The sequence below is a fragment of the Phyllostomus hastatus genome, unplaced genomic scaffold (genome assembly GCF_019186645.2).
Source record: "Phyllostomus hastatus isolate PE091 unplaced genomic scaffold, TTU_PhHast_1.1 phas_contig_254, whole genome shotgun sequence".
NCBI lineage: Eukaryota > Metazoa > Chordata > Mammalia > Chiroptera > Phyllostomidae > Phyllostomus > Phyllostomus hastatus.
Genome location: NW_025333810.1, coordinates 22,220,539 through 22,244,621, shown reverse-complemented (window position 1 = coordinate 22,244,621; position 24,083 = coordinate 22,220,539). Strand labels below are relative to the sequence as shown.

Here is a 24,083-nt window from a genome sequence, read left to right as displayed (position 1 = left end):
AATTCAAAAAATATAAACTAATTTCAAATATGAAAAAATTCAAATGTGAACAAAATAGATCACTATATAAGGAAGTGGAGCATTAATTTGACACTCGAGAAGCTTATTAAAAGTAGTGAAGATTGGCAGAGGACGGGGAGCCACTCACACAGCTTGATGAAGGGTAGAGGACAGACTCTCCTGAACTAGATAACTGTCTCTTCCTTCAGCAGGGTCTCCTTTTGTACTGAGCTCGGTACTCCTCCCAAACTCTCCAGATTCTCTAGATGCGGGATCTCTTCAGTCTCCTCAGTATTCTGGGAAATGGGTAATAAATGGCACCTAAGGCAGGCTGTTTCTTGAAAGAGGCAGATGGCACCTAGGTAACAGCAAAAGTTTGACTCAGGTTAGAGAGAGTGTCATGCTTCATGTCCTAGAGGTCAGGAACTCCCTCCACTAATACAACTCCTGGTCTGTACCTGCCCTCCCTTACACTCCCCTCCAACAAAGGGTTCTATAGAGACAGAGGAGAAACAACGCACCAGAAGACAAGGTATACAAACAGATGGATACACTCATAAAACCACAGCCAGTGCTGGAATTAGCAATTGTCTAACCATTAACAAGTGAAAAAACGAGGTTTAAGAGAGGAAGGTCAAACACAAAACTCAGGCCTTTTGAAGCCCAACTCAAGACCCTTAGAAAAGAAAGGAAAAAGAGAATTGATGTTCATGAGAATAAATGAAGATACCTTAACAGACTGGTAAATACTGTATTACTGTTAACACTAAGATAAAGGACAACTTCTATTTTCAGCATTATAGCAGACTAGGTAATCTCCCACTAAAAAACAACAAAAATTTCTAAATAAATATTTCTTCAAAAATGTATTTGTAAATGCACCATCAGGCTGGCATCAGAGTAAAATATTCCTAGAATTCAAAACCACAATGAAAACAGGAGTCAGAGTTAAGCAAGCACACAATTAGCTTTTACCTTAGAGAGGCACAGGCAACCCGGGTGATTCTGATTTTCCATTCTCTTGGCCATCTGGGGCACAAAAAAACAGCAGAAAAAGCCCACGACATGCTCCAGAGGAAAATCTAATAAAAGTCCTCCATATAAAACTGGAACTTCAAAGTTACTTGTGTTTACTAAGAATTCATAAACATAAGCTAGCTATTAGTGTGTCTGCAGCTAAATTCATAATACCTATGTATTTCGTTTGTCATGCTAAGCTAGCTGTGTACCCATGCACCAGGCAGAAGCAAATGCAAATCCTTTCTTGAGTAAACACTTTAAACATAGGCCTCAAAGAATTTCTACCAAAAATAAAAAAATTCCAAGGAAAACTAATTCACTGTCAAAAACATAAAACGTACCAAGAAATAAGACATCACAACTAAGAGCCTGCATGAACAGCAACTAATAGACTCAGACCTGCAAATAATTTAATACTAAACTTGTAAGACACAAAATGTAAAGTAAGTCCATTTAGCATGTATAATGAAAATATATTTCGAGAATAACTTTAAAATATTAAGAACAAGAGACTACAAAAATACAACACTTAGGGGGAAATACAACTTCTGGTTATGAAAATAGATTAATTGAAATAAAAATTTAATGAATAGGTTAAATAGCAGCTAAAAAGTAAATGAGTGAAACTGAAGATACCTCTATATATGTTATTCAGAATGCAGCCCAGAAACACAAAGAGAATTAAAACATGAAAAAGAAATAAAAAGACATGCACAATAGAGTAACAAGGTCTAACAGAAGTCTTCCTAGAGTTCCACAAAGTAAAAAAAAAAAAATGAGAAGATTAAAATGTTCTAGAAATACTGAAAGCTACTACTCCTCAGATTTAGTTCACTTACAAATAGTAACATAAATACCCATATCCTGAAAAGTACCAAAGTCTAAGAGAAAAGAAAAAGAGTGCCTTAAAAAAGAATATTTTTATAGAGACCAAACTTCTCAACAATGGAAATGGGAAAATAATATTTTGAATGCTCAGAGAATAACTATCAACTCAAAAATGTTTGTTTGGCAAAACTAACTTTAATGAACAAATTCTATACAAACAAAATGAGTGTATTGCTAATTGACTATCATATAAAAGCACTATAAAGAATACATTTCAAGCAGAAGGATAATGATCATAGAAGATCTAAGAAGGTTGTATGAGGAATTAAATTAGTAAATATGTGGATATGTGGGTTAATTTAAACAAATATTAAATGCATAAAATAATGCAAAATGTATAGATTAAAAAATAAAACATTGGACAAAATGGCATATAAATTGAGAGTGGGGAGTCCTCGCATTATTTATGAAGAGAATAAATATGTTGATTATTTTTCACCTTTGTTGTATAAGCATTTTAAAATGTCAAAGGTAACTACTACATGAATAAAAATAGAACATATAACTTCCAAACTAAAGAGGGGAGAAATGTAATGAGAACTGTATACATAAAATTCAATCAGTCCAAAGCAAGGCAAAAGAGTTGGGGTAGGAGGTGAGCAGAAAAGAACTGAAAGTACAAATTAAAGTGATAGAAAAAAAATATATATATATATATATCAGTCGTCACAATAAATGTAAATCACTAAATGCTCCAGTTAAAAGAAAAAGATTATAAGACCAGATTAAAAAATTCAGTTATAAGCTATTTATAAGAGATATCCAAAACATGAAGACAGAAAGTTTTTAAGTAAAAGATTTAAAAAATATAACAGGTAAATAGTAACCTAAAGAATATAGAAGTAGGGCCAAGATGGAGGTGTAGGTAGACACACTGTGCCTCCACGCACAACAAAAATAAGGACAACAACAATTTAAAAACAACAACAACCAGTACTGACAGAAAATTGAACTGAATGGAAGTCTGACAACCAAGGAGTTAAAGTAGACACATTCATCCAGACTGATAGAAGGGGCAGAGTCGGGCCCAGCCAGGCAGCTGAAACCAAGAGGGCTCATGGCTCTCAGCAAAGCGGCAGCTGGCAGACCCAGCGAGGCAGCGGATTGTGGAGAGACATGGTATGCAAGGCGGCTGCGGACTGAGCAGTCCCACATTCATGCACAGATAAACCAGGCAAAAATGGGAAGCAAGACAGACCACGCAACCCAGGGTCCCAGCACAGGGAAATAAAGCCTCAAGCCACCAATTGAAAACACCTGTAGGGTTTTAGGTGCCAGGAGAGACTCCCAGCCTCACAGGAGAGTTTGTTGGAGAGACTCACAGGGTCCCAGAACGTACACAACTCCACCCACATGGAAATCAGCACCAGAAGGACCTAATTTGCTTGTGGGAAGCAAGGGAATTAACTGAAATCTAGCAGAAAGCAGAGCAAGTGCCATTGTTCCCTCTCAGACCCCTCCTCCACATACAGTGTCACAACCCAGTGATGTGTGTTACCCCACCCTGGTGAACACCTAAGGCTCTGCCCTCATACATAACAGTAGTTTCAAGACAAAAATATGGCCCAAACAAAAGAACGGATCAAAACTCCAGAAAAAATACAACTAAGCAACAAAGAAGTAGCCAAACTATCAGATGCACAGTTCAAAACACTGGTTATCAGGATGCTCAAAGAATTGGTTGAATTTGGCCACAAATTAGATGAAAAAATGAAGGCTATAAAAAGTGAAATAAAGGAAAATGTACAGGGAGCCAAAAGTGATGGGAAGGAAACTGAAACTCAAATCAACTGTGTGGACCAGAAGGAAGAAACATCCAACCAGAAAAGAATGAAGACAAAAAAATTTCAGAAAAAATTCAGAGAGGCTTAGGAACCTCCAGGATAACTTCAAATGTTCCAACATCCGAATTATAGGGGTACCAGAAGGAGAAGAGGAAGAGCAACAAGTGGAAAAGTTATTTGAACAAATAATAAAGGAGAACTTCCCCAATCTGGCAAAGGAAATAGACTTCCAGGAAGTCCAGGAAGCTCAGAGAGTCCCAAAGAAGTTGGACCCAAGGAGGAACACACCAAGGCACATCATAATTGCATTACCCAAGATTAAAGATAAGGAGAGAATCTTAAAAGCAGAAAGAGAAAAGAAGACAGTTACCTACAAAGGAGTGCCCAGAAGTCTATCAGCTGATTTCTCAAAAGAGACCTTACAGGCAAGAAGGGGCTGGAAAGAAGTATTCTAACTTATGAAAGGCAAGGACATACACCCAAGATTACTCTATCCAGCAAAGCTTTCATGGAGAATGGAAGGGCAGATAAAGTGCTTCTCAGATAAGGTCAAGTTAAAGGAGTTCATCATCACCAAGTCCTTGTTGTATGAAATGTTAAAGGGACTTATCTAAGAAAAAGAAGATAAAAAACATGTATAGTAAAATGACAGCAAACTCACAATTATTAACAACCACACCTAAAACAAAAACAAACTAAGCAAACTAGAACAGGAACAGAACCACAGAAATGGAGATCACATGGAGGATTAGCAACAGGGGAGTGGGAGGAGGAGAGAGGGGGAAAAGGTACAGAGAATAAGTAGCATAGATGGTAGGTAGAAAATAGACAGGGGGAGGGTAAGAATAGTATGGGAAATATCGAAGCCAAAGAACTTGTAAGTATGACACATGGACATCAACTAAAGAGGGGAAATGTAGGGGGGAGAGGGTATGCAGGGTGGAGGGGAATGAAGGGGGGAAATGGGACAACTGTAATAGCATAATCAATAAAATATATATATATATTTTTAAAGATTTTATTTATTTATTTTTAGGGAGGGAAGGAAGGGGGGGAGAGAGAGAGAGAGAGAGAGGGAGAGAGGGAGAGAGGGAGAGAGGGAGAGAGGGAGAGAGGGAGAGAGAGAAACATCAATGTGTGGTTGCTGGGGGTTATGGCCTGCAACCCAGGAATGTACCCTGGCTGGGAATTGAACCGGGGACACTTTGGTTCCCAGCCCGCGGTCAATCCACTGAGCTACGCCAGCCAGGGAGCCAATAAAATATATTTTTTAAAAAGAATGTGGAAGTACCTATAGTAATATTAGATAACAGACTTTAGCACAAAAGCATTGCTAGAAATAAAAAGGATAATGATAAAAGTTTAATTCCCTAGTAAAATATAACAATTCTAAATCAAGATTTAAACAACATAATAAACAAGCTTGATCTAATCTTTATAGATAAGATTACACTCAACATGAAACAGGAAAACAGACCTCAAACTAGGCTATAAGGCAATTCTCAGTGAATCTGAACATATTAGGATTATATAGACCATGACCTCTTGTCAAATTGAAATGAAGTTAAAATGATAAACACAGATGCCATGACTCAATGGACTGCGTGCCAGCCTATGAACCAGGGGGTGGCTGGTTTGATTCCCAGTCTAGGGCACATGCCTGGGGTGTGGGCTGGGTCCCCGGTGCGGGGTGCGTGAGAGGCAGCAATGCACTGGTGTTTCTCTCCCTCTCTTTGTCCCTCCCTTCTCCTCTCTAAAGATAAATAATAAAGTCTTCTAAAAAACCATAAACACAGAGGTACAACAAAAAATTCTACATTTGGAAATTTGAAAGTATAACTTTAAAATAATTCATGAATCAAAAAAGAAAGCATAAGGACAAGTAGCAAATATTTGAAATATAACAATAACAAAAAATACTACACATCAAAATGGGAGCTGCAAATAAAGCAATTCTTAGAGGGGAATTAAAGCTTTAAATGTCTACTTAGAAAATAAAAAAATAATCAATGGTCTGAGATCCTGATTTAGAAGTTGGAAAAGGAATAGAATAATGCAGAAAAATTGAGGAAAGTTAAAAATCAGAAGTAAAAATGAATTAAATAGAAAACAAACACAAAACATGAAGTTTCAATAAAGCAAAACACTAGTTCATTGAAGACTAAAACATGGTAAGCCTCTGACAAAATTGGTGATGAAAAAAGAAAAAATAAGGAATGAAAAAGAAGCACATAACTACAGATGCAGCAAAAATTAAGAAAGAAAATATTTTGAATAATTTTATGTCAATTTATTTTAAAACTTGGATTAAATATATAAATTTATAAAAATATATAAATTCCCAAAATTGACTCAAGAATAAATAAAATACCTGAAGAGTCCTATAATCCTTAAGAAGAAGCTGAGTCATGAACCTAAAATCTTTCCATAGAGGAATACCATACTCCTTTTACAGGCCAGCTTATACAGGAAAAACTAATCATTCTAAACATGATCTCAGAAATTAGAAAGAAAAAGAACAACCTCACCCACTTTACAAAGCTTGTAAAACCATAATATCAAAATCAGAAAAGGGCAATACAAGGAAAAAAATTTTAAAACAATCTCACTCATGAATGCAAAATCCTAAAGAAAATGTTACAGAAAAAGCTGAACAACAAAAAAGATATTACATAATAGACAAATGTCCAATGTTATCTGCCACATTAATGGGCTAAAGGAGAAAACGTAATGATTTCAATACATGCAAAAAAAAAAAAAAACATCCAATAAAACTTAACATACATTCATGATTAAAAAGAAAACACAAATCTTTGTAAACTGGAACTAGAAAGTAACTTTCTTAATATGACAAATATTATCTACCTTAAATATGTACAAATATATATAACACTTCATAATAAAACATCCCTTTACTATCTAATTATCATCATACTGGAGGTACATATATCTAGGGGAAAAAATAAAACAAAACAACAAAATTATAAAACTGTTAAATAACCATTAAAGAAGACCTAAGGAAAAGCAAAGAAAAATACCTTGTTCATGGATAGGAAGATCCAATATTATTATTTTTTAAATCAGCTCTCCCTAAGTTAACCATATAATTATTGTAATACCAAACAAATTTCAATAGAACTTTTCCTGGGAAATGTAATGAAAGATTTCTTATATGTAAAAAAATATATATACATGTAAGAAATATTTTCTTATACATAAGAATAAAAGCCATCTTCCAGTCAAGATGGAGGCGCACAACCACAGAGAGAATTACAACTAAACCTCAAAACAAATAATACCTAGAGGGACTTCCAGCCAGGATGGAGGTGTAGGTAGATACACTTTGCCTCCTTGCACAACCAAAAGAAGGACAACAACAAATTTAGGAACAAAAAACAACCAGAACTGCCAGAAAATTGAACTGTATGGAAGTCTGACCACCAAGGAGTTAAAGAAGAAACATTCATTCCAGACTGGTAGAAGGGGTGAAGAGGATGAGCAGAAGGAGGCAGCTGGAGGACTGGGAGAGTGAGGTGGCAGCTGGTGGTCCCACATTCGCATGCACATTAACTGGGAGGAACAACTGGGGAGCGAGACAGAGAGAGCAACCCAGGGTTCCAGCACGGCGACATAAAATCTCAAAACTTCTGGCTGTAAAAACCTATGGGGTTTGAAGCAGTGGGAGAAACTCCCTGTCTCACAGGAGAGTTTTTTGGAGAGGCCCACGGGGTCCTAGAACATACACAAGCCCACCCACCTGGGAACCAGCACCAGAAGGACCCAATTTGTTTGTGAGTTGCAGGAGAAGTGACTGAAAGCCGGCCAAGAGCCGAGCAAGTGGCACTGTTCCCTCTCTGACCCCTCCTACACATATAGCACCACAACACAGCGATGTGTAATCACCAGTGGTGCTACACAGCCCCACCCTGGTGATTACCTAAGGCTCTGCCCCACACAATTTAGAGGTGCCTTTTCTACAAAAGGCCATGCTACTAAGACACAGAGTCAAAGCAGTTCTACCTAGTACACAGAAACAAATTCAGGGAAGCTGCCAAATTGAGGAGACAAAGAAATATGGCCCACTTGAAAGAACGGAACAAAACCTCAGAAAGAGAGCTGAATGAAATGGAGATAACCAACCAATCAGATGCAGAGTTAAAACACTGGTGATCAGGATGCTCAAAGAACTCATTGAGTATGACAACAACATAAAGGAAGAAATGAAAGGTACACTAAGAGCAATAAAGAAAAACCTGCAGGGAACCAACAGTGAAGGTGAGGAAGACAGGATTCAAATCCACAATTTGGAACATAAGGGAGAATTAAGCATTCAACCAGAACAGCAAGAAGAAACAAGAATTTGAAAAATCGAGGACAGTATAAGAAGTCTCTGGGATATCCCCAAACGTACCAACATCCAAATCTTAGAAGTGCCAGAAAAAGAAGAAGAACAAGAAATTGAAAACTCACTTGAAAAAATAATGAAAGAAAACTTCTCTAATTTGGTGAAGGAAATAAACATACAAATCCAGGGAGCTCAGAGAGACCCAAACAAGTTAGACCCAAAGAGGAACACACCAAGACACATCATAATTAAAATGCCAAAGTTTAAAGATAAAGAAAGAATCTAAAAGCAGGAAGAGAAAAGCAGACAATTATCTACAAAGGTGTTCCCATAAGACTGTCAGCTGATTTCTCAAAAGAAACCTTGCAGGCAAGAAGGGACTGGCAAGATGTATTCAAAGTGATGAAAAGCAACAACTTAAAACCTAGACTACTCTGTCCAGCAAAGCTATCATTTAGAATAGAAGGGCAGATAAAGAGCTTCCCAGACAAGGTAAAGCTAAAGGAGTTCATCATCACCAAGCCATCATTACATGAAATGTTCAAGGGACTTATTTAAGAAAAGGATCAAAACTATGAACATTAAAATGGCAACAAATTCATAACTATTAACAACTGAACCTAAAAAAAAAAAAAAAAAACCCTAAGCAAACAACCAGAAAAGGAACAGAATCATAGATATGGAGGTAATTTGAGGGTCATCAGCTGGGAGGGGGAAGGGGCACAATGGAGGAAAACATGCAGGGAATAAGAAGCATAGTTAGAAGAAACAAAATAGACATGGGGCTGTTAAAAATAGTATAGGAAATGGAGAAGCCAAAGAACTTACATGCATGATCCATGGATATGAAATAAGGTGGGGGACTGCTGGAGGGAAGCAGAATAGCAGGCAGAGGTGGGCAAAACTGGGACAACTGTAATAGCATAGTCAATAAAATACATATCTTTAAAAAGGCCAAAATATCTAAGGTACCTCTGAAAAAGAACAAGTAGAAGAATTTTTCCTACAAGATATCATAATATATAATATCAAGTTAGCATAAAGCTACAGAAACTATGAAAGTATGGTTTGGGCACTATAAGAGACAAATTAGTAGAATATGGAAATATGATTAATAACAGAAATGGCACTACAGATCAGTGCAGATTAGTCAATAACTGCCATCATAACAACTTAATATTCACTGAAAAACATAATGAAATGATTCCTACCTCACACCATAAACTTAGTCAAAATTAATTAAAGAGTTAAATATAGAAAGCAAAACTATAAAAGTTTAGAAGATGATAAAAGAGTCTATCTTTAAGACCTCAACAAGGAGTTTTTTTACTTGACGTTGGTTTCTAGCTTCAAGCCATTGTGTTCCGAGAAGATACTTGATATGATTTCAATTTTCTTGAATTTGTTAAGGCTTGTTTTGTGTCTTACCATGTGGTCTATCTTTGAAAATGTCCCATGTGCATTTGAACAGAATGTATATTTTGCTTCTTTGGGGTAAAAGGTTCTGTATGTATCAATTAAGTCAATTTGCTCTAGAGCAAGGGTGTCAAACTCATTTTCACCAGGGGCCACATCAGCCTCACGGTTGCCTTCAAGGGGCCAAATGTAATTTTAGGACTGTATAAATGTAACTACTCCTTAACTAAAGGCAAGGAGGTCAGCACTGCTGCTGGGTAGAAACAAGGTGCTGGGCCGGATAAAACAAGATGGAGGGCCGGATTCGGCCCATGGGCCTTGTGTTTGCCATCTGTGCTCTAGAGTGTTCTTCAATGTCACAACATCTTTGTTGATTCTTTGTTTGGAAGATCCATCCATTATTGACAGTAGGGTGTTAAAATCCCCTACAATGAATGTGTTGCTGTTGATATCTTTCTTGGTCCTCCATTTTCCTTATATATTTAGGTGCTCTTATGTTGGGCGCATATATGTTTATAAGGGTTATATCTTCTTGATGGACTATTTCCTTAAGTATTATATAGTGGCATTCTTTATCTCTTTTCATAGCCTTTGTTTTGAAGTCTATTTTGTCTGATATAAGTATTGCTACCCCAGCTTCTTTTTTCATGTCCGTGTGCTTGTAATATTTCTTCCATCCCTTCACTTTCAGCATGACACCAAATCAAAAGAACATATGCACCCCAATGTTCATAGCAGCATTATTTACAATAGCCAAGTGCTAGAAGCAGCCTAAGCTCCCATCAGTAAATGAGTGGATCAAAAAACTTTGGTGCATTTACACAATGGAACACTACACAGGAGAAAGAAAGAAGGAACTCTTACCCCTTGTGACAACATGGATGGAACTGGAGAGCATTATGCTAAGTGAAATAAGCCAGGCAATGAAAGACAAATACCATGTGATCTCACCTGTAAGAAGAACCTAACAAACAAAACAAACAAATGAGCAAAATAGAACCGGAAGTATGGAAACAAGGAACAGACTAACAGCAACGAGAGAGGAATGGGCAGGACATTAAGGGTGAAAAGATGGGGAAGAGACTAGCCAAGGAACAGATATAAATGACTCACTGGCATGGACAACAGGGTGGGAGCTGACTGTGGGAGTAGGGGGTGATCTAGGCAGAGGAGAGCAAAGAGGGAAAAATGGGGATAACTATAATTGAATAACAATAACATATTTTATTTATTTATTTTAAAGATTTTATTTATATATTTTTAGAGAGAGGGGAAGGGAGGAAGAGAGAGAAGGAAATGTCAATGTGCAGTTGCCTCTCGCGTGACCCCCCACTGGGGACCTGGCCCACAACCAAGGCATATGTCCTCACTGGGAATTGAACCTGCAACCCTTTGGTTCACAGGCCAGCACTCAATCCACTGAGCCACACCAGCCAGGGCACACTAAAATATTTTTTAAAAATTTTAAAAAAAGACCTCAACATGGGAAGATTTCTTAAATAATACACAAAGGGAAAAAATGATTTAAAGGAAAATATCAACAAATTTACAGTAAAATTAATTCCTGTTCCTCAAAGAATCCAGTATAAGAAGTAAAAAGTCAAGACCTAAACTAGAAGATATTTATAATATCTATACTAATAAAGGATTAGTATCTAAATTATATACAGTACACCTACAAATCAGTTTGAAAGGGCAAAGACAGGCAAATTACTAAATAAGAATTTCTTAAAAGAGAAAACACAAATGGCCAATAAATATATGTAATGTGTTCAACCTGTTTAGTAATTATGAAAATGCATTTTAATAGCATGAAATACAGTCTTACACCAATTAAACTGGCAAAGCTTTAAAAGTCTGACAATTTCAAATGTTGACAAGGAGGTAAAGCAACAGGAATTCTTTTGTTCTGCCAGTAAGAGTGCAAATTATTTCCATCTCTTGAGAAACCTATTGAACACTGTCTAGAAAACCTGAATATATGCATAATCTAGATCTAGAAATTCTAGTACTTGGCACCTGCACATGACCCTGTTACATGTGCAGCAGGAGACACACATAAGAAAGTTCACAGCAGTGTTGCTGGTAATAAAAAAATAAACAGGAAACCATCAAATACCCATTGGCAGGAAAATGGATAAATTGTGGATCAGCCATACAAGTAAATATTTACAGTGGTAAAAATAAGTGAACCTCAGTTCCTTGTATTAACATGGAGAAATCTCAAGGTCATATTGCTGATCAAAATAGCAAGTTCCAGAAGAATAAGCACAATATGATTACGTTTATATAAATCTTTAAAGCATGCAAACTAAATAATATTGTTTAAGAATATATGTTTGTAGTAAAAATAATTAGCATATGTTTCAGAATAAATGATTCTGGTTAGGGAGAAAAGATGAAGGGATCAGAAAGAACCAGGTGGTCAAGCTGGGGGAGACCTCAGAGATACTTCATGTACTACCATGTTTCATTAATTTTGACAGCCAATTTTTTTTTACATTTTAACATCTGTAAAAAAAGTTTATTTTTAATTACTTACATCTTACAGATATATTTGAATATTCTTTATTATATACTCAATGTATAATAAGGTCAAATTAAAACAGTTAATAATCATGGGTCCAGTTAACAGAGCAAGGAGAGGATTAGGAGTAGAGACAAAATTTGACAGGACCATGAACTTAGATGGTGATGTTCTATAGAGATAAAGGGGGAGGCGGAGGAATAAGTCTTAGATTTCAGGATAAGGATAGAGACAGGAACAGAAAGCCTTAGGAAACAGGACAGTGTGAGGAAGAGTATGAAAATTTGGAAGAGTTTGGTTCTGAAGTAGAGCAGGATAAGAACCAGGAGGGATGGTGGGGATAGCGTTGAAGCTCTAGAACAGTGCTGTCCAGCAGAACTTTCTGCAGCAGTGAAATTTCTGCATCTGTACCATCTAATATGATGGCCACTAGACACATAATAATGTAGTTATTAAACATTTGGAGTGTGTCTAGTGTGGCTCAGGTATTGAATTTCTAACTTTATTTCATTTTAATTAATTGAACAGTACATGTAGTTAGTGACTACAGTTTTGAACAGCACAGCTCTAGAGGGTCCATGGCTCCTGAATCTAGACAGAGGACAGGGAGAGGGGCACCAGCCCCAGGACACTCACCAGCCACTATGAATAGAAAGATGCCAAAGCCCAGGACGTAGTAAGGCCACTGCACGGAGAACTGGGGAGGGCTGGGTTTCATCGTCAGACTCTGGATCTCCAGGGCATGCAGCAACAAGGCCAGGAGAGCACAAGCCCCTGCAGGGTCACAGAGAGGCACCCTTGCTCTCCTCCTGTGGTTCTGCCTTTGCTCCAGCCTTCCTCTGACTTAATCAGACAGAGCCATGTAGGCTATGTGTCTCCTGCCTGGAGGCCCCTTTCTTATGCTGGCACACCTTGTCCTCTTGGTCAGTAACTTCCACCCCACATGCCTGCCTTACCCTCTTTCCACTCATCTCAAAGCCCATGTGCCTTATCCCCCAGGGGCCCCCTAATCAGAAATCCCTTTCCTGAGTACCCTTTGTGCTCATGACAAGCTGACTCCAGCCTGGGCCCTTTGGGTGTGATGCTTTGGACTGAACTTAACCTGATTTTCCCACTGTTGAACTTCCAGCTCCTCCATTTCACGGCAGGGGAGGGCCTTGGTCAACCTTTAAAAGCAAAGGTTCCAAAGACTGAGAGAGTCTTTCCATTCATCCATCTAAGAAACATTTATATTGTATTAGAATATTTAATTCAACTGTATATTGATTCAATTGTATTAGAATTCTATTCCAGACTCTATGGTAGTCGCTGGAATAGAGATTATGATAAGATGATCACCAGACAAATGACCCCAGCCAGTGTGGGAAGGACTGTGCTAACTGGAAGTATGGAGTGCGGAAAAGCCCCTAAGAGGAGGGGTCATAAATACTGAGGGGGTGGATGTGGTGGTGGGCTACTTCATAGAGAAGCCAAGAGAAGAGGTCTTAAAATTCTCTCTCCTGACATCAGAGACCACCCCCCTTCTCCTCGCCCCCCCTACCCACCTTTGGACCCCTCCCCCGGCCCTCCCCATGGTCTTTCTGCCTGCTGCACACCTGTGAGGAAGCTGAAGAAGGCTGACACCAAATTGTGCTTCCGGGTCCTTGGAAAGAGCTGAGATGCAAAGGACACCATGATGAGGGTGGTGAGGAAAGACAAGACGACGGCAGACAGCAGGAAAACTCGGCCAAGGATGATGTAAACTGCAGGGGAAGGAGAGCAGGCTGGCGCTGGGCACCCTGACCCCAAAGGGCAGAGCCCACAAGAGCCCATGGATTCTGGGTGGGGATGACCCCTGTGGCTCCACCACTTCGTGTCCCAACGTGTGGCCTGGCACCATGGTTCTGACCCTGCCACTTTGGCCCCAAGGATGCTCTGGCTCCATTTCATTTCCCACCACATCGAAGTGAACAAACCAAAAAAATTAGATGGACAAATAGTGGTTTTAAAAATAACATAAAATAAAACCCTCATGCGAAAATTTATTACATGAGGAAACATCAGGAATTGCATCTATATTGGTTACACTTAAAGAACTGGTGGAAAATCAGAACTTTGTGAGATCAAGATGTTCTGACCTCTGCGGGGAACCCCTGTAATCATCCTGGTTAACAGGAGTCATGAAACAGACTCAAAGTAGCATAGCCAGGGTCTTAAGGACAGGGCGATACATTCTCCTACCCTTACGTGATTCAGACCCGTGTTAAAATGAGTTTGTATGCCCTCTGGAACGGCAGAAATGGACACCTGGGGGTGGGACAAAGTGACAAAGGTATTGTTGAAGACCCAGAGTTCTAGAATCTACCCTTGAGTTAAAACAATGCTTCTCAATCTCAACCAGAGACAAGGTTGACCCCCATGGGGGATAGCTGGCAATGCCAAGAAGTAATCTTGTTTGTCTAAGATTACTAAGATTACTAAGGGAGGGGGTGTTCTACTGGTACCTAGAGGGTAGAGGAAGGCTGGGGTGCTACTAACCTATAGGAAACAAGGGAACTCCCACCAAAGATTGTCCAACCCAGAATGTCAGTAGTGCCAGGGCTGAGGAACCCTGGACCAGCAAGCTCACACAGTCTGGCCCATGTTCCCCCAAAGTGTCTCTTCTACTATCAGGAGGTAACCCCTAGGTCTCCCAAGGTCACCTCTTTTCCAAGTAGACACTATCATGGCCTTTCCAAGTTCCTTGTAAAACATGGTTTCAAGTGTCTCATTGGCAATGTGGTACGCAGGCCTGAGCACATTACCTGCAGAGCTGCCACCCAGAGTTGGACAGGTGCGTGGCCAAGGGGACAAATGGAGGCTAAAATCAAGCCTGCACTCTGCTAACCAGGCTGCTGAAGGCCTTTGAAGCTCCTAAAGGGTACTGTCTGGATGGGCTAACTGCAGCCCTGAGAGGTGGGGGAGCCTCCCAGAGCAGGGCAGGGTCCCCTACCCCATCTCAGGTAGAGCCACTCTTTCCCCAGAAATAGACTTTGTTGCTGACACACTGGCTCCTGACTCCAGTGTCAGCCTCTCATCATTAACCCCTCCCAACCGCCTACTGTGCTCTACCCCTCAGAGTGGAGACTTAGAGAAAAAGTCCTTATGGGTTTATTAAATCCTGTCCTCTGCCACCCCCCAGCCCCTGCACCAGCCCCATCTCTTCCCAGTCCCTGCTTCCGTCCCTTCTTACTGGATAAGGGTCGAGGCCTCCAGCACTTGATATGAAAGCAGTTCTCAAATAGGCCACTGAAAAACACTTCACGGGACTCTTCATTCACAAGGCGAACCCAGAAGGGGAAGATGGCAACCAACAGTATGAGCAGGTAACCCAGTGAGGTCAAGGCCGGGGCTATGGCCCATGTGAAACCCTTTATGTCCTTGTCCTCTAAAGTCAGCATCACCTGTGTAAGAGAAAAGTGAGGGTGAGAGATGGGGCACCTAGTCCCAACTCTCATGTGACTCAAGGAGATAATGCCTGTGGAAACGTTAGCACATATGTAAGGCCCAGCAAATGCTCACTTCTTTGCCTTGATGAACCTGACAGCCTTATACACCTCTTCAGCAGACCTAAAAAACACAAGACATTTTCTGCAACTAACTCACTGGGTGATCTTGGGAATGTGGGGTCCCTTCCATGAGCCCCGATTTCCACCTCTGCAAAATGGAGGTTGGACTAGGCTCTCCCCAGCGTCTTCCAGCTCTGAAGTTCTAACCATTCAATTCTGTTAACATCCAACCCCTGGCCACAGAAGAGCCTCTCCATTGCTCTTTTTCAGTCAGCTCTTTGCCTCCTGAGATTTCAGAATGGGGACCAGGGGGAGATAATAAGACCAGGGTCTGAAGTACCCTTACTCAGTACCTGGCCTTCTTGCCTCAGGACCCCAGTTTAGATGGGAAGGGGTCCAACTGGCCAGAAGAAGGCCTCTGCTGAAAAGTGCGCAGATCATATGCACAAAAGAAGTTTCACAACTAGTTCCATAGACCTTCCTGGAGCCATAGGTACCCTCCAGGCCTGGAGGTCAAGGCCCTCAGTTAAGGATCCCTCATATCTTCTCCTTCACCACTGTCATTACAAATGCCTTCTTTTGAAGGAGTACCTGAGATGTAGAAGATAAGAGGTGGCCAGACTTGGCCCGAGAAGCTCTCAATTATCATCCCAGCTTCATCACTTGCCAGTTGTATAATCATGGGAGACTAGTTAAAACGCTCAGGAGTTTGGGTCCCCACTTGGAAAGGGAGGATACGACCCTTGCCCAGTGGGTCACTGGGAGGACCAGATGAAAAACTGCACACCGAAGGGTCAAGCACAGTGCTGGGACTCAAGAGCTTGGTTAAAGTTGAGAGGGTGAAAGGAAGGACCTCTCCTAAAATTCAAATATTTCTGTGGGAAAAGGGACTAGTGGCCATTCATAATCTAAGGGCAAATTTGTTCTAGTCTGCTTTCCTCTCTGCCCCTGCCAAGCATGGCAGCCCTGAGGAATGAGTGGAGAGGAACAAGTAGAGGAAGGAGAGGAACTGAGTGGGAGCCTGGGCATTGCAGGGAGGGCAGGCCTGGTTGTAATGCATCCAAATGGCACAGTGATGACCTGGCCACCTGGTGGTGCCGAAGGGAGGCATCAGGAGGTGAGGGACACACATGACAAGGGAGGTGAGAAGCACCTTAAGACAATATTCCTTCTTTCCAAGAGCTGTGCTTGGCAGCACCAGGGACTCAAGCTGTGCATGGAGACTGCAGGAGACAGAGTCCTCAGGGACTTAGAATAGAGGCACTGCTCTTAGCTCTCTGCACTCTGTGCAAATACCCTTGCTCACACCCAGGCATTAAGGCCCCTCCACGGTCCCCGATGCAGACCCCCCTCACTCCAGCTGGGGATAAGGAGTGTCTCTGAAGCTTTGAGAACTAAAGCAGAACAAGTGTAAAGGCAGAGGGCAATGGTGTGGGCACCCTCCCGGCTATACTGTTTATTGCTCCTCTTTGAATGCTGCCAGAGTGCTTTGGAAACGATCTAATGTGCTCTTCCTTTCTGTCACTCACCAGTTTTCTCTTTTCCTCACCCGAAAAATTGGATCCTTCTGTCTCTGCAAGGCTCCCCTTTCAATCTCCCCTCCACCCTCTCGGCAGGCTGATAAGTCACCTGAACTCCAGAGCCTCCGTTTCCTTTGCTCTAAAATGATGAAGTTGGTGGGACCAGAGTGTGAGTCCCAGCTCTAAAACTCTCCAGGTAGAAGTCATGGCTACATATTGATCCCCATGCTCTGGATGGGATTGGGGTACCCTGGACAATTTCATTGATGGTCTGTACCCCTTCTTATGTACTCCCTGCAAACTAAACTTGTTTAAAGCTGACCATTTCAGTCATTCTCTCCGTCACCCACACTCTAGCCAGGAGCTCATGCTAGCTTCTCCCCTTCTCCCATGCTTCCGAATCATTAGCCTCCCAGTTTTCACATTTTCCAACTACCCACCCTTCCTGCCCCCCACCCAGCATGTCTCCCTCAAGTCCTGGAGCACAGTCCACCCAAAGCATCTGTAGCTTCCATGTCTGGGGTCCTTCCCTGGGGGTACCTTCTCTGCTCCTCCAGGCCTTTTAAATTTCACTTCTGCAAAGCTCAGCTTGGTCCTGTACACTCCACATAGACCTCCCAGCCACCAACCATTATACATCCCCCCTACAAAAGTTAACTGTGCACTTACTGGACGCCCCATGCCCAGGTTAGGCCAATGCAAACAATTCAGGGACAAAAAAAGAGACAGGAATTTGCAGGCTCTTGGTAACTGCTGTAGAGAGAGACAGACAAACACATTCCATGATACAGTGCTTTCCTCTCCCCAGCCTGGGGTTACCATGGGGCCACCCAGAGTACCACCCCGTCTGCACCCCCATCCCAGTGAGGAGGACTTTGTCGGCCTTTCTCTGAAAATAGGCCAGGATCGTGTGTGGAACAGCTGTTACTGCTAGGACTGCATGAATATGCAGTTTGAGGAATGAACGGATATAGGCCAGACTCAAAGGACCACCAACATTTTAATATAAAAGGGGATTTGTAGATCCCTTTGTTCTGAAGAAACGGAGCAGGAGAGAAGGCTCCAGGATCCCAGTCAGTCAGAGGCAGCCATGGACCAGAAAGCCACACGGCTGCCCCTCCCACCTCACCAGTTGCTACTGGCCAGCAGTTCAGTTCAGTGATTTCCAAATGTGAAATTTATTGGAACCTGCAATTTTTTCCCAACAGGTATGTTAATATTCATGTGCGAGAATGGGAGAGAAAATGGAGGAAGGTAGGATTGCCAACTTTTTAATTTGCCAAGGGTATTCAAAACAAAACAAAAAATCTTATCATCTACTATCACGGACTGTTTTAATTATTATTTAAAAAGGACCTCAGACACTGGAAAGCAGAAGACCTGCATCTCCTCCCTGGGGCCAGGAGGGCATCTGAGAACTACCCACTTGGGTGGAGGGTCCTTAGCTAGGGTTGGCTCTGGGACAGCCTCCCTGAACCAACCCACAACAGCGTGAGTGCAGCCCTGTCACCTCCCCAGGCCCTGTGCATACCCGGGGACGCCTGGAAACTATAGGGGGATAAAGAGGTGGGTGACATAAAGTACACCTGGGTTGGAACAGGAAGAGACCAGGAGGGAACTGTCTTGGCCTCGAGAAGGAAGGCCACTGTTCCCATGCAACCTACCTCTGCCCAGAACTTCCATGGCTCCAAAGTCACAATGACATTTTCCAGATCCAAAGATGGGCCCCAATCTGGCCATCGGCCCCCAAACACTACCCTGTGGGTCCCAACAGCTCAATGGGTTATGTTTAGCCCTGGGAAGGTGGGTTGTCTGCTCCATGCCCTCCCCGTCTGGACCTATGAAGCTACCTCCACTCACCCTCCACTGGTTTCCCCTCCCTCTTCAGGGGCACCATCGGTTATCTCCGGGTCTCCTGGCAAGGCTCCCATCCAGGTGACCCCACTGCAGTGGCGCGAGCCGCCAGTGCCCCCCTCGTCTGCCCCTTCAGCCCGCGGTCTAGGCTGCCGTTGGCCTCAGAGGCCAGGCACTGGTATGCTTGGTCTTCAAGCAGAGTCCCCCAAGCCCTGGGGCCCTACGGAGGAAGACAGGCTCTCACGCCTCGGGAAGGTTGTCCAGCCGCCACTCACCTGGCCCTCCGATAGGGGAATCTGGCTTCAGGGGTTGTTCTCAGTCAGGCCTCGCTCGCCAGCCTGCAGAACAGGGTGCGGGTTAGAGCAGCAAGCTGAAATCCGCCAGCTCTCAATTTGAATTCCAACTCGGCCATTACCAGCAGAGTGACCTTGGGTAAGTTACTTCTGTCTTCTGGGTGTCAGTTTTCTCATCTGTGAAAGGGGGTTAATAATAGTAACTCCGCCCGACGGACCGCAGAAAGTATCCAATGAGAAGTGCCTGGAAAACACGTCCTCACGATTGACTGCCCCTCCCCCTGCCCCCCCCCACACTCCGCCCCACCCCTACACACAAAGAGACAGTGCTGCACAAACAGCAGCCTCGACTGGGAACCTGGAAGAAGCCCTGGGTTTCTGGAACCCCCTGGGGCCCTGCCAATTCACTCCCCTTCCCCAAGACCCTGGCTCCCAAACCGCCCCAGCCTTCATACTGCGCATGCGCTCTGATCTCCCTCAGGCCTTCCTAGCCCTGACGTTCATTCCCTTCGTTGCCCCCTTAGAATACCGTGTTTGAACCTCTCAACACCCGGGCTGGTTTTAAACTTTTCAAGGAGAGGGCACTCAGTGGAGGCAGGACTGGCTTCCAGACCTGGGGAGGGAGTGGGAAGGGGGACAGGGGTTGGTTCTAGTGACCAAAGCATCTACACTAGGAGCTGTATAAGTCACTAGCTCCCCTTGCTCTGAGTCTGTGCTCACCAAGAAAATGCATTTACAACTCGTAAGATTTTTGGACTCCAGGACCTGGACCATGTCTAGCACCCCTTCACAGCTCTCCACTAGGTATATAGTACATATTGAAAGACAACAGGAAGAGACAAGGGGCATGGACAACACTAATATGAGTCATCTATTATGTGATAGGCACATGCAGGCTTTATGCTATTCAGATTCTACCTGTCACAAGGTTTAGAACCCAATTTGTATATGTTCAGGCAAGAGAGGGCCTTCATTGGCTTAGCTGGGTCAAAGGAGAACAGCTGGCGAGGACTGGAGCCAGGCCAGGAACACCCCTGGACAACTCTCTGCCCTGATCTCAGAAAGGTAGCTTTGATCTCCTCATCTGATAGGGTTTTTCTAGGTATAAGGGAAAATAGTCAACTTCCAGACCCACACCCTCATATTTAGCCACCCTAGGGAAAAAGAATGTTTTCCTCACCCTATTCCCACCCCTCCTTGGTTCAAAATTTCCTAGGGAATCATTCATATTATCTTGGCTTGTCACATGCTCATTGTACCCTGACGTAAGATGAATCAGCTGTGCCCCACAGTGGCCAGGTAGTAGGGTCATCTAGGAAGCCAGCAATTTGGACCACATACTTGGAGCAGACTAGGTAGATCGTTGTTAAAGGAAAGAGGATAGTGTTCTCAGAAAGAGGGAGAAATGGTGGCAGACCATGACAGCATTTTCATATGCACTTTTATACATTACTTTTCAATGCCATCACACATCAAATACAAAAATGACAGGCACTAGACTTCCAGCCAAGATGGAGGCACAGGTAGACTCAATGTGCCTCCTCACACAACCAAAAGAAGGACAACAACAAATTTAAAAGCAAAAAACAATCATAACTGACAGAAAATCTAACTGTATGGAAGTCTGACAACCAAAGAGTTAAAGAAGAAACATTCATCCAGACTGGTAGGAGGGGCAGAAATGGGCAGTCGGGCAGAGGGGGCTGAGAGGACTGGCGGCTGACTGGAGTTCCAGGACAGGCAAGGCTGCGGCTGGTGACCAGGCAAGGCATCAGCTTACAGAGTGGGTGGTACCACATCCGTGTGCAAAGACACGGGGAGGAATAACTGGGGGGTAAGACAGACCGCACAACCCAGGGTTCCAGAGCAGGGAAATAAAGCCTCAAACCTCAGGCTGAAAACATCTGTGGGGGTTGAGGTGGCAGTGGGAGAAACTCCCAGCCCCACAGAAGAGTTCGCTGGAGAGACCCACAGGGTGCTAGAATGTGCACAAACCCACCCACATGGGAATCAGCACCAGAGGGGCCAATTTGCTTTTGTGTAGCGGGGGAAGTGACTGAAAACTGGCAGAGAGCGGAGCAGGCCACAGTGTTCCCTCTTGGAACTCTCCCCCACATACAGTGTCACAACATAGTGACCTGGTTGCCCTGGTGAACACCTAAGGCTCTGCCCCTTACAATGTAACAAGCATGCCAAGACATAAATAAATAAATAAATATATTGGGATATATTTATATATATCCCAAATCAAAGAGCAGATCAAAACTCCAGAAAAAATACAACTAAGCGACAAACAGATAGCCAACCTATCAGATGTACAGTTCAAAACACTGGTTATCAGGATTCTCACAGAATTGGTTGAATTTGGTCACAAATTACATGAAAAAATGAAGGCTATAAAAAGTGAAATAAAGGAAAATGTACAGGGAACCAACAGTGACAGGAAGGAAACTGGGACTCAAATCAGTGGTTTGGAGCAGAAGGAAGAAACATTCAATGAGAACAGAATGAAGAAATGAGAATTCAAAAAAATGAGATGAGGCTTAGGAACCTCCGGGACAACATTAAATGTTCCAACATCCAAATCATAGGGGTGCCAGAAGGAGAAGAGGAAGAGCAAGAAATGGAAAACTTATTTGAAAAAATAATGAGGGAGAACTTCCCTGATCTGGCAAAGGAAATAGACTTCCAGGAAGTCCAGGAAGCTCAGAGAGTCCTAAAGAAGTTGGACCCAAGGAGGAACACACCAAGGCACATCATAATTACATTACCCAAGATTAAAGATAAGGAGAGAATCTTAAAAGCAGCAAGAGAAAAGGAGACAGTTACCTACAAAGGAGTGCCCAGAAGTCTGTCAGCTGATTTCTCAACAGAAACCTTGCAGGCAAGAAGGGGCTGGAAAGAAGTATTCCAACTCAGACAGGCAAAGACCTACACCCAAGATTGCTCTATCCAGCAAAGCTTTCATGGAGAATGGAAGGGCAAATAAAGTGCTTCTCAGATAAGGTCAAGTTAAAGGAGTTCATCATCACCAAGTCCTTGTTGTATGAAATGTTAAAGGGACTTATCTAAGAAAAAAGAAAATAAAAAACATGTATAGTAAAATGACAGCAAACTCACAATTATTAACAACCACACCTAAAACAAAAACAAAACTAAGCAAACAACTAGAAGAGGAACAGAATCACAGAAATGGAGATCACATGGAGGGTTGTCAGCAGGAGAGAGGGAGGGGTAAAAAAATGACAGGCATTATTATTCCTGTACCACAGATCAAAGAAACTGAAGTTCAGGTTAAGATCTTGCCCAAATCATCATGGAGGTCACTAAAAGGTCATGGATGATTGCTAAAAACATTAGGCTGCAGAGGAATAGATTTTCACACTGCGCTGGAGCTTATCATCTTCACAAATTACTTACCAATGGCGAAAAGAAAACATATCTTTACATAGGATAGATCTTAAACAAGTGAACAAACAGCACTACTTATGGTGGAATAATCTGACATTATGTGCCTCCAAAAGAGAGAGAATGAAGACATATTCTTGCCAAAAATCTTTAATAAATCCACTAAACCAGGGGTGTCAAACTCATTTTCATGGGGGGCCTCATCAGTCTCGTGGTTGCCTTCAAAGGGCTGAAATAATTTTAGAAATGTATAAATGTAACTACTCCTTAACCATTAAGGAGTTGAAATTACATCCGTCCCTTTGAAGGCAACAGCAAGGCCGATGTGGCTCCTGGTGAAAATGAGTTTGACACCCCTGTTCTAAAACCTGCTCCAGTTTAGAGGAGCTATAGAGTGTTGAGGAGGGAGTTAAGCACCAGAGGAAAACAGAAGTCAGTTTTCTGAAAAATTCTGAAGGATAACTGTTCTTGACTCCTCCAAAAGTCATTGTCATTAAAAAAAAAAGTGTGGAGGAACTGTTCTAGATTAAAAAGAAACTAAAAAGACAAAACCAAATGCAATATGTGACCTTTGATTTTATTTTGATTTAAAATGAAAGAGGCATAAAACACATTCTTGGGGCTGCTGGGAAAAATCTGAAGATGGACTACACTTTAGATGGTATCATGGAATTACAATCATTTTCTTAGGTATGCTGATAGTATCATGATATGTAAGAGAATGACCGTAATCTTAGGAGAACCATGACACAGTATCTAGAGGTAAAGGTTATATCCAAGCTTACTTTCTAAAGATTCAGAAAAACAAGTATATAGATAAAAAGCAACTATGGAAGAGTTAATAGTTGTTCATTTAAGTGGAGGATATATAGGGTGTTCACTATACTATTCTTTCAACTTTTCTGTATATTGAAATCTTTCCCATAAAACTTTGGAAAAAAACAAAAAGAACTTATCTGAGAACATACCCACACACAGCTAGAACCTAAACTCAGGTTTATCATACAGCAGCTTGATATGAGTGCTTTCTCTAATAACAGATAGAGTGTTAGGTGCATACAGTCCCTGCCTTTACAGAGCCTGCAATCTAGCACAGAAGACAACAAATGAATACATCATTTTTTTTAAGTGTGATCAGTGCATAAAGGAACTATAGCATGCTATAGGAATTGCAGAACAACAAAAATTCAGTCCAAGGACTGCCAAGAAGGTGAGATTTAGACAGAATCTTATTCCCAAAAGGGCCTGCATTGTGCAGAGGCTTTCGCCTACTCTACTGCAAGAACTGTACATTGCAAGCTCGCACTCAGGACAAAAGTCTCACTTACCTCTGTTACACGCAATGCACATGGATGTTTTTTATTCCATTCTAGCCCTCCTTCTTTTTCCTTTTACCCTTAGTGCTGGTTGCAACTCATTGCAATAAATTAATTTTATAACCCACTATTGGCTTTTGACCTACAGTTGAAAAATATTGTGTTTAAGGACCCAAGGAATTTCA

At 42.0% G+C, this 24,083-nt stretch overlaps 1 protein-coding gene across 5 annotated transcripts in view; it reads right to left on the bottom strand.

Moving 5' to 3' along the window:
* Positions 1–24,083, bottom strand: part of TMEM225B (transmembrane protein 225B) — a 38,076-nt gene that overhangs the window by 261 nt on the left and 13,732 nt on the right. For 2 of the 5 annotated variants that reach the window (XM_045837955.1, XM_045837960.1), the window contains 6 exons: positions 19,157–19,351; positions 17,697–17,780; positions 15,192–15,402; positions 13,576–13,722; positions 12,617–12,754; positions 149–358 (listed from right to left, as the gene is read on the bottom strand). In XM_045837955.1, the coding sequence (XP_045693911.1) occupies positions 186–358; positions 12,617–12,754; positions 13,576–13,722; positions 15,192–15,402; positions 17,697–17,708 (681 nt within the window). In that variant the 5' untranslated portion in view covers positions 17,709–17,780; positions 19,157–19,351 and the 3' untranslated portion in view covers positions 149–185. The remainder of the gene's footprint in view (positions 1–148; positions 359–12,616; positions 12,755–13,575; positions 13,723–15,191; positions 15,403–17,696; positions 17,781–19,156; positions 19,352–24,083) is intronic. The other 3 variants (XM_045837959.1, XM_045837957.1, XM_045837958.1) reach the window with 2 other exon arrangements.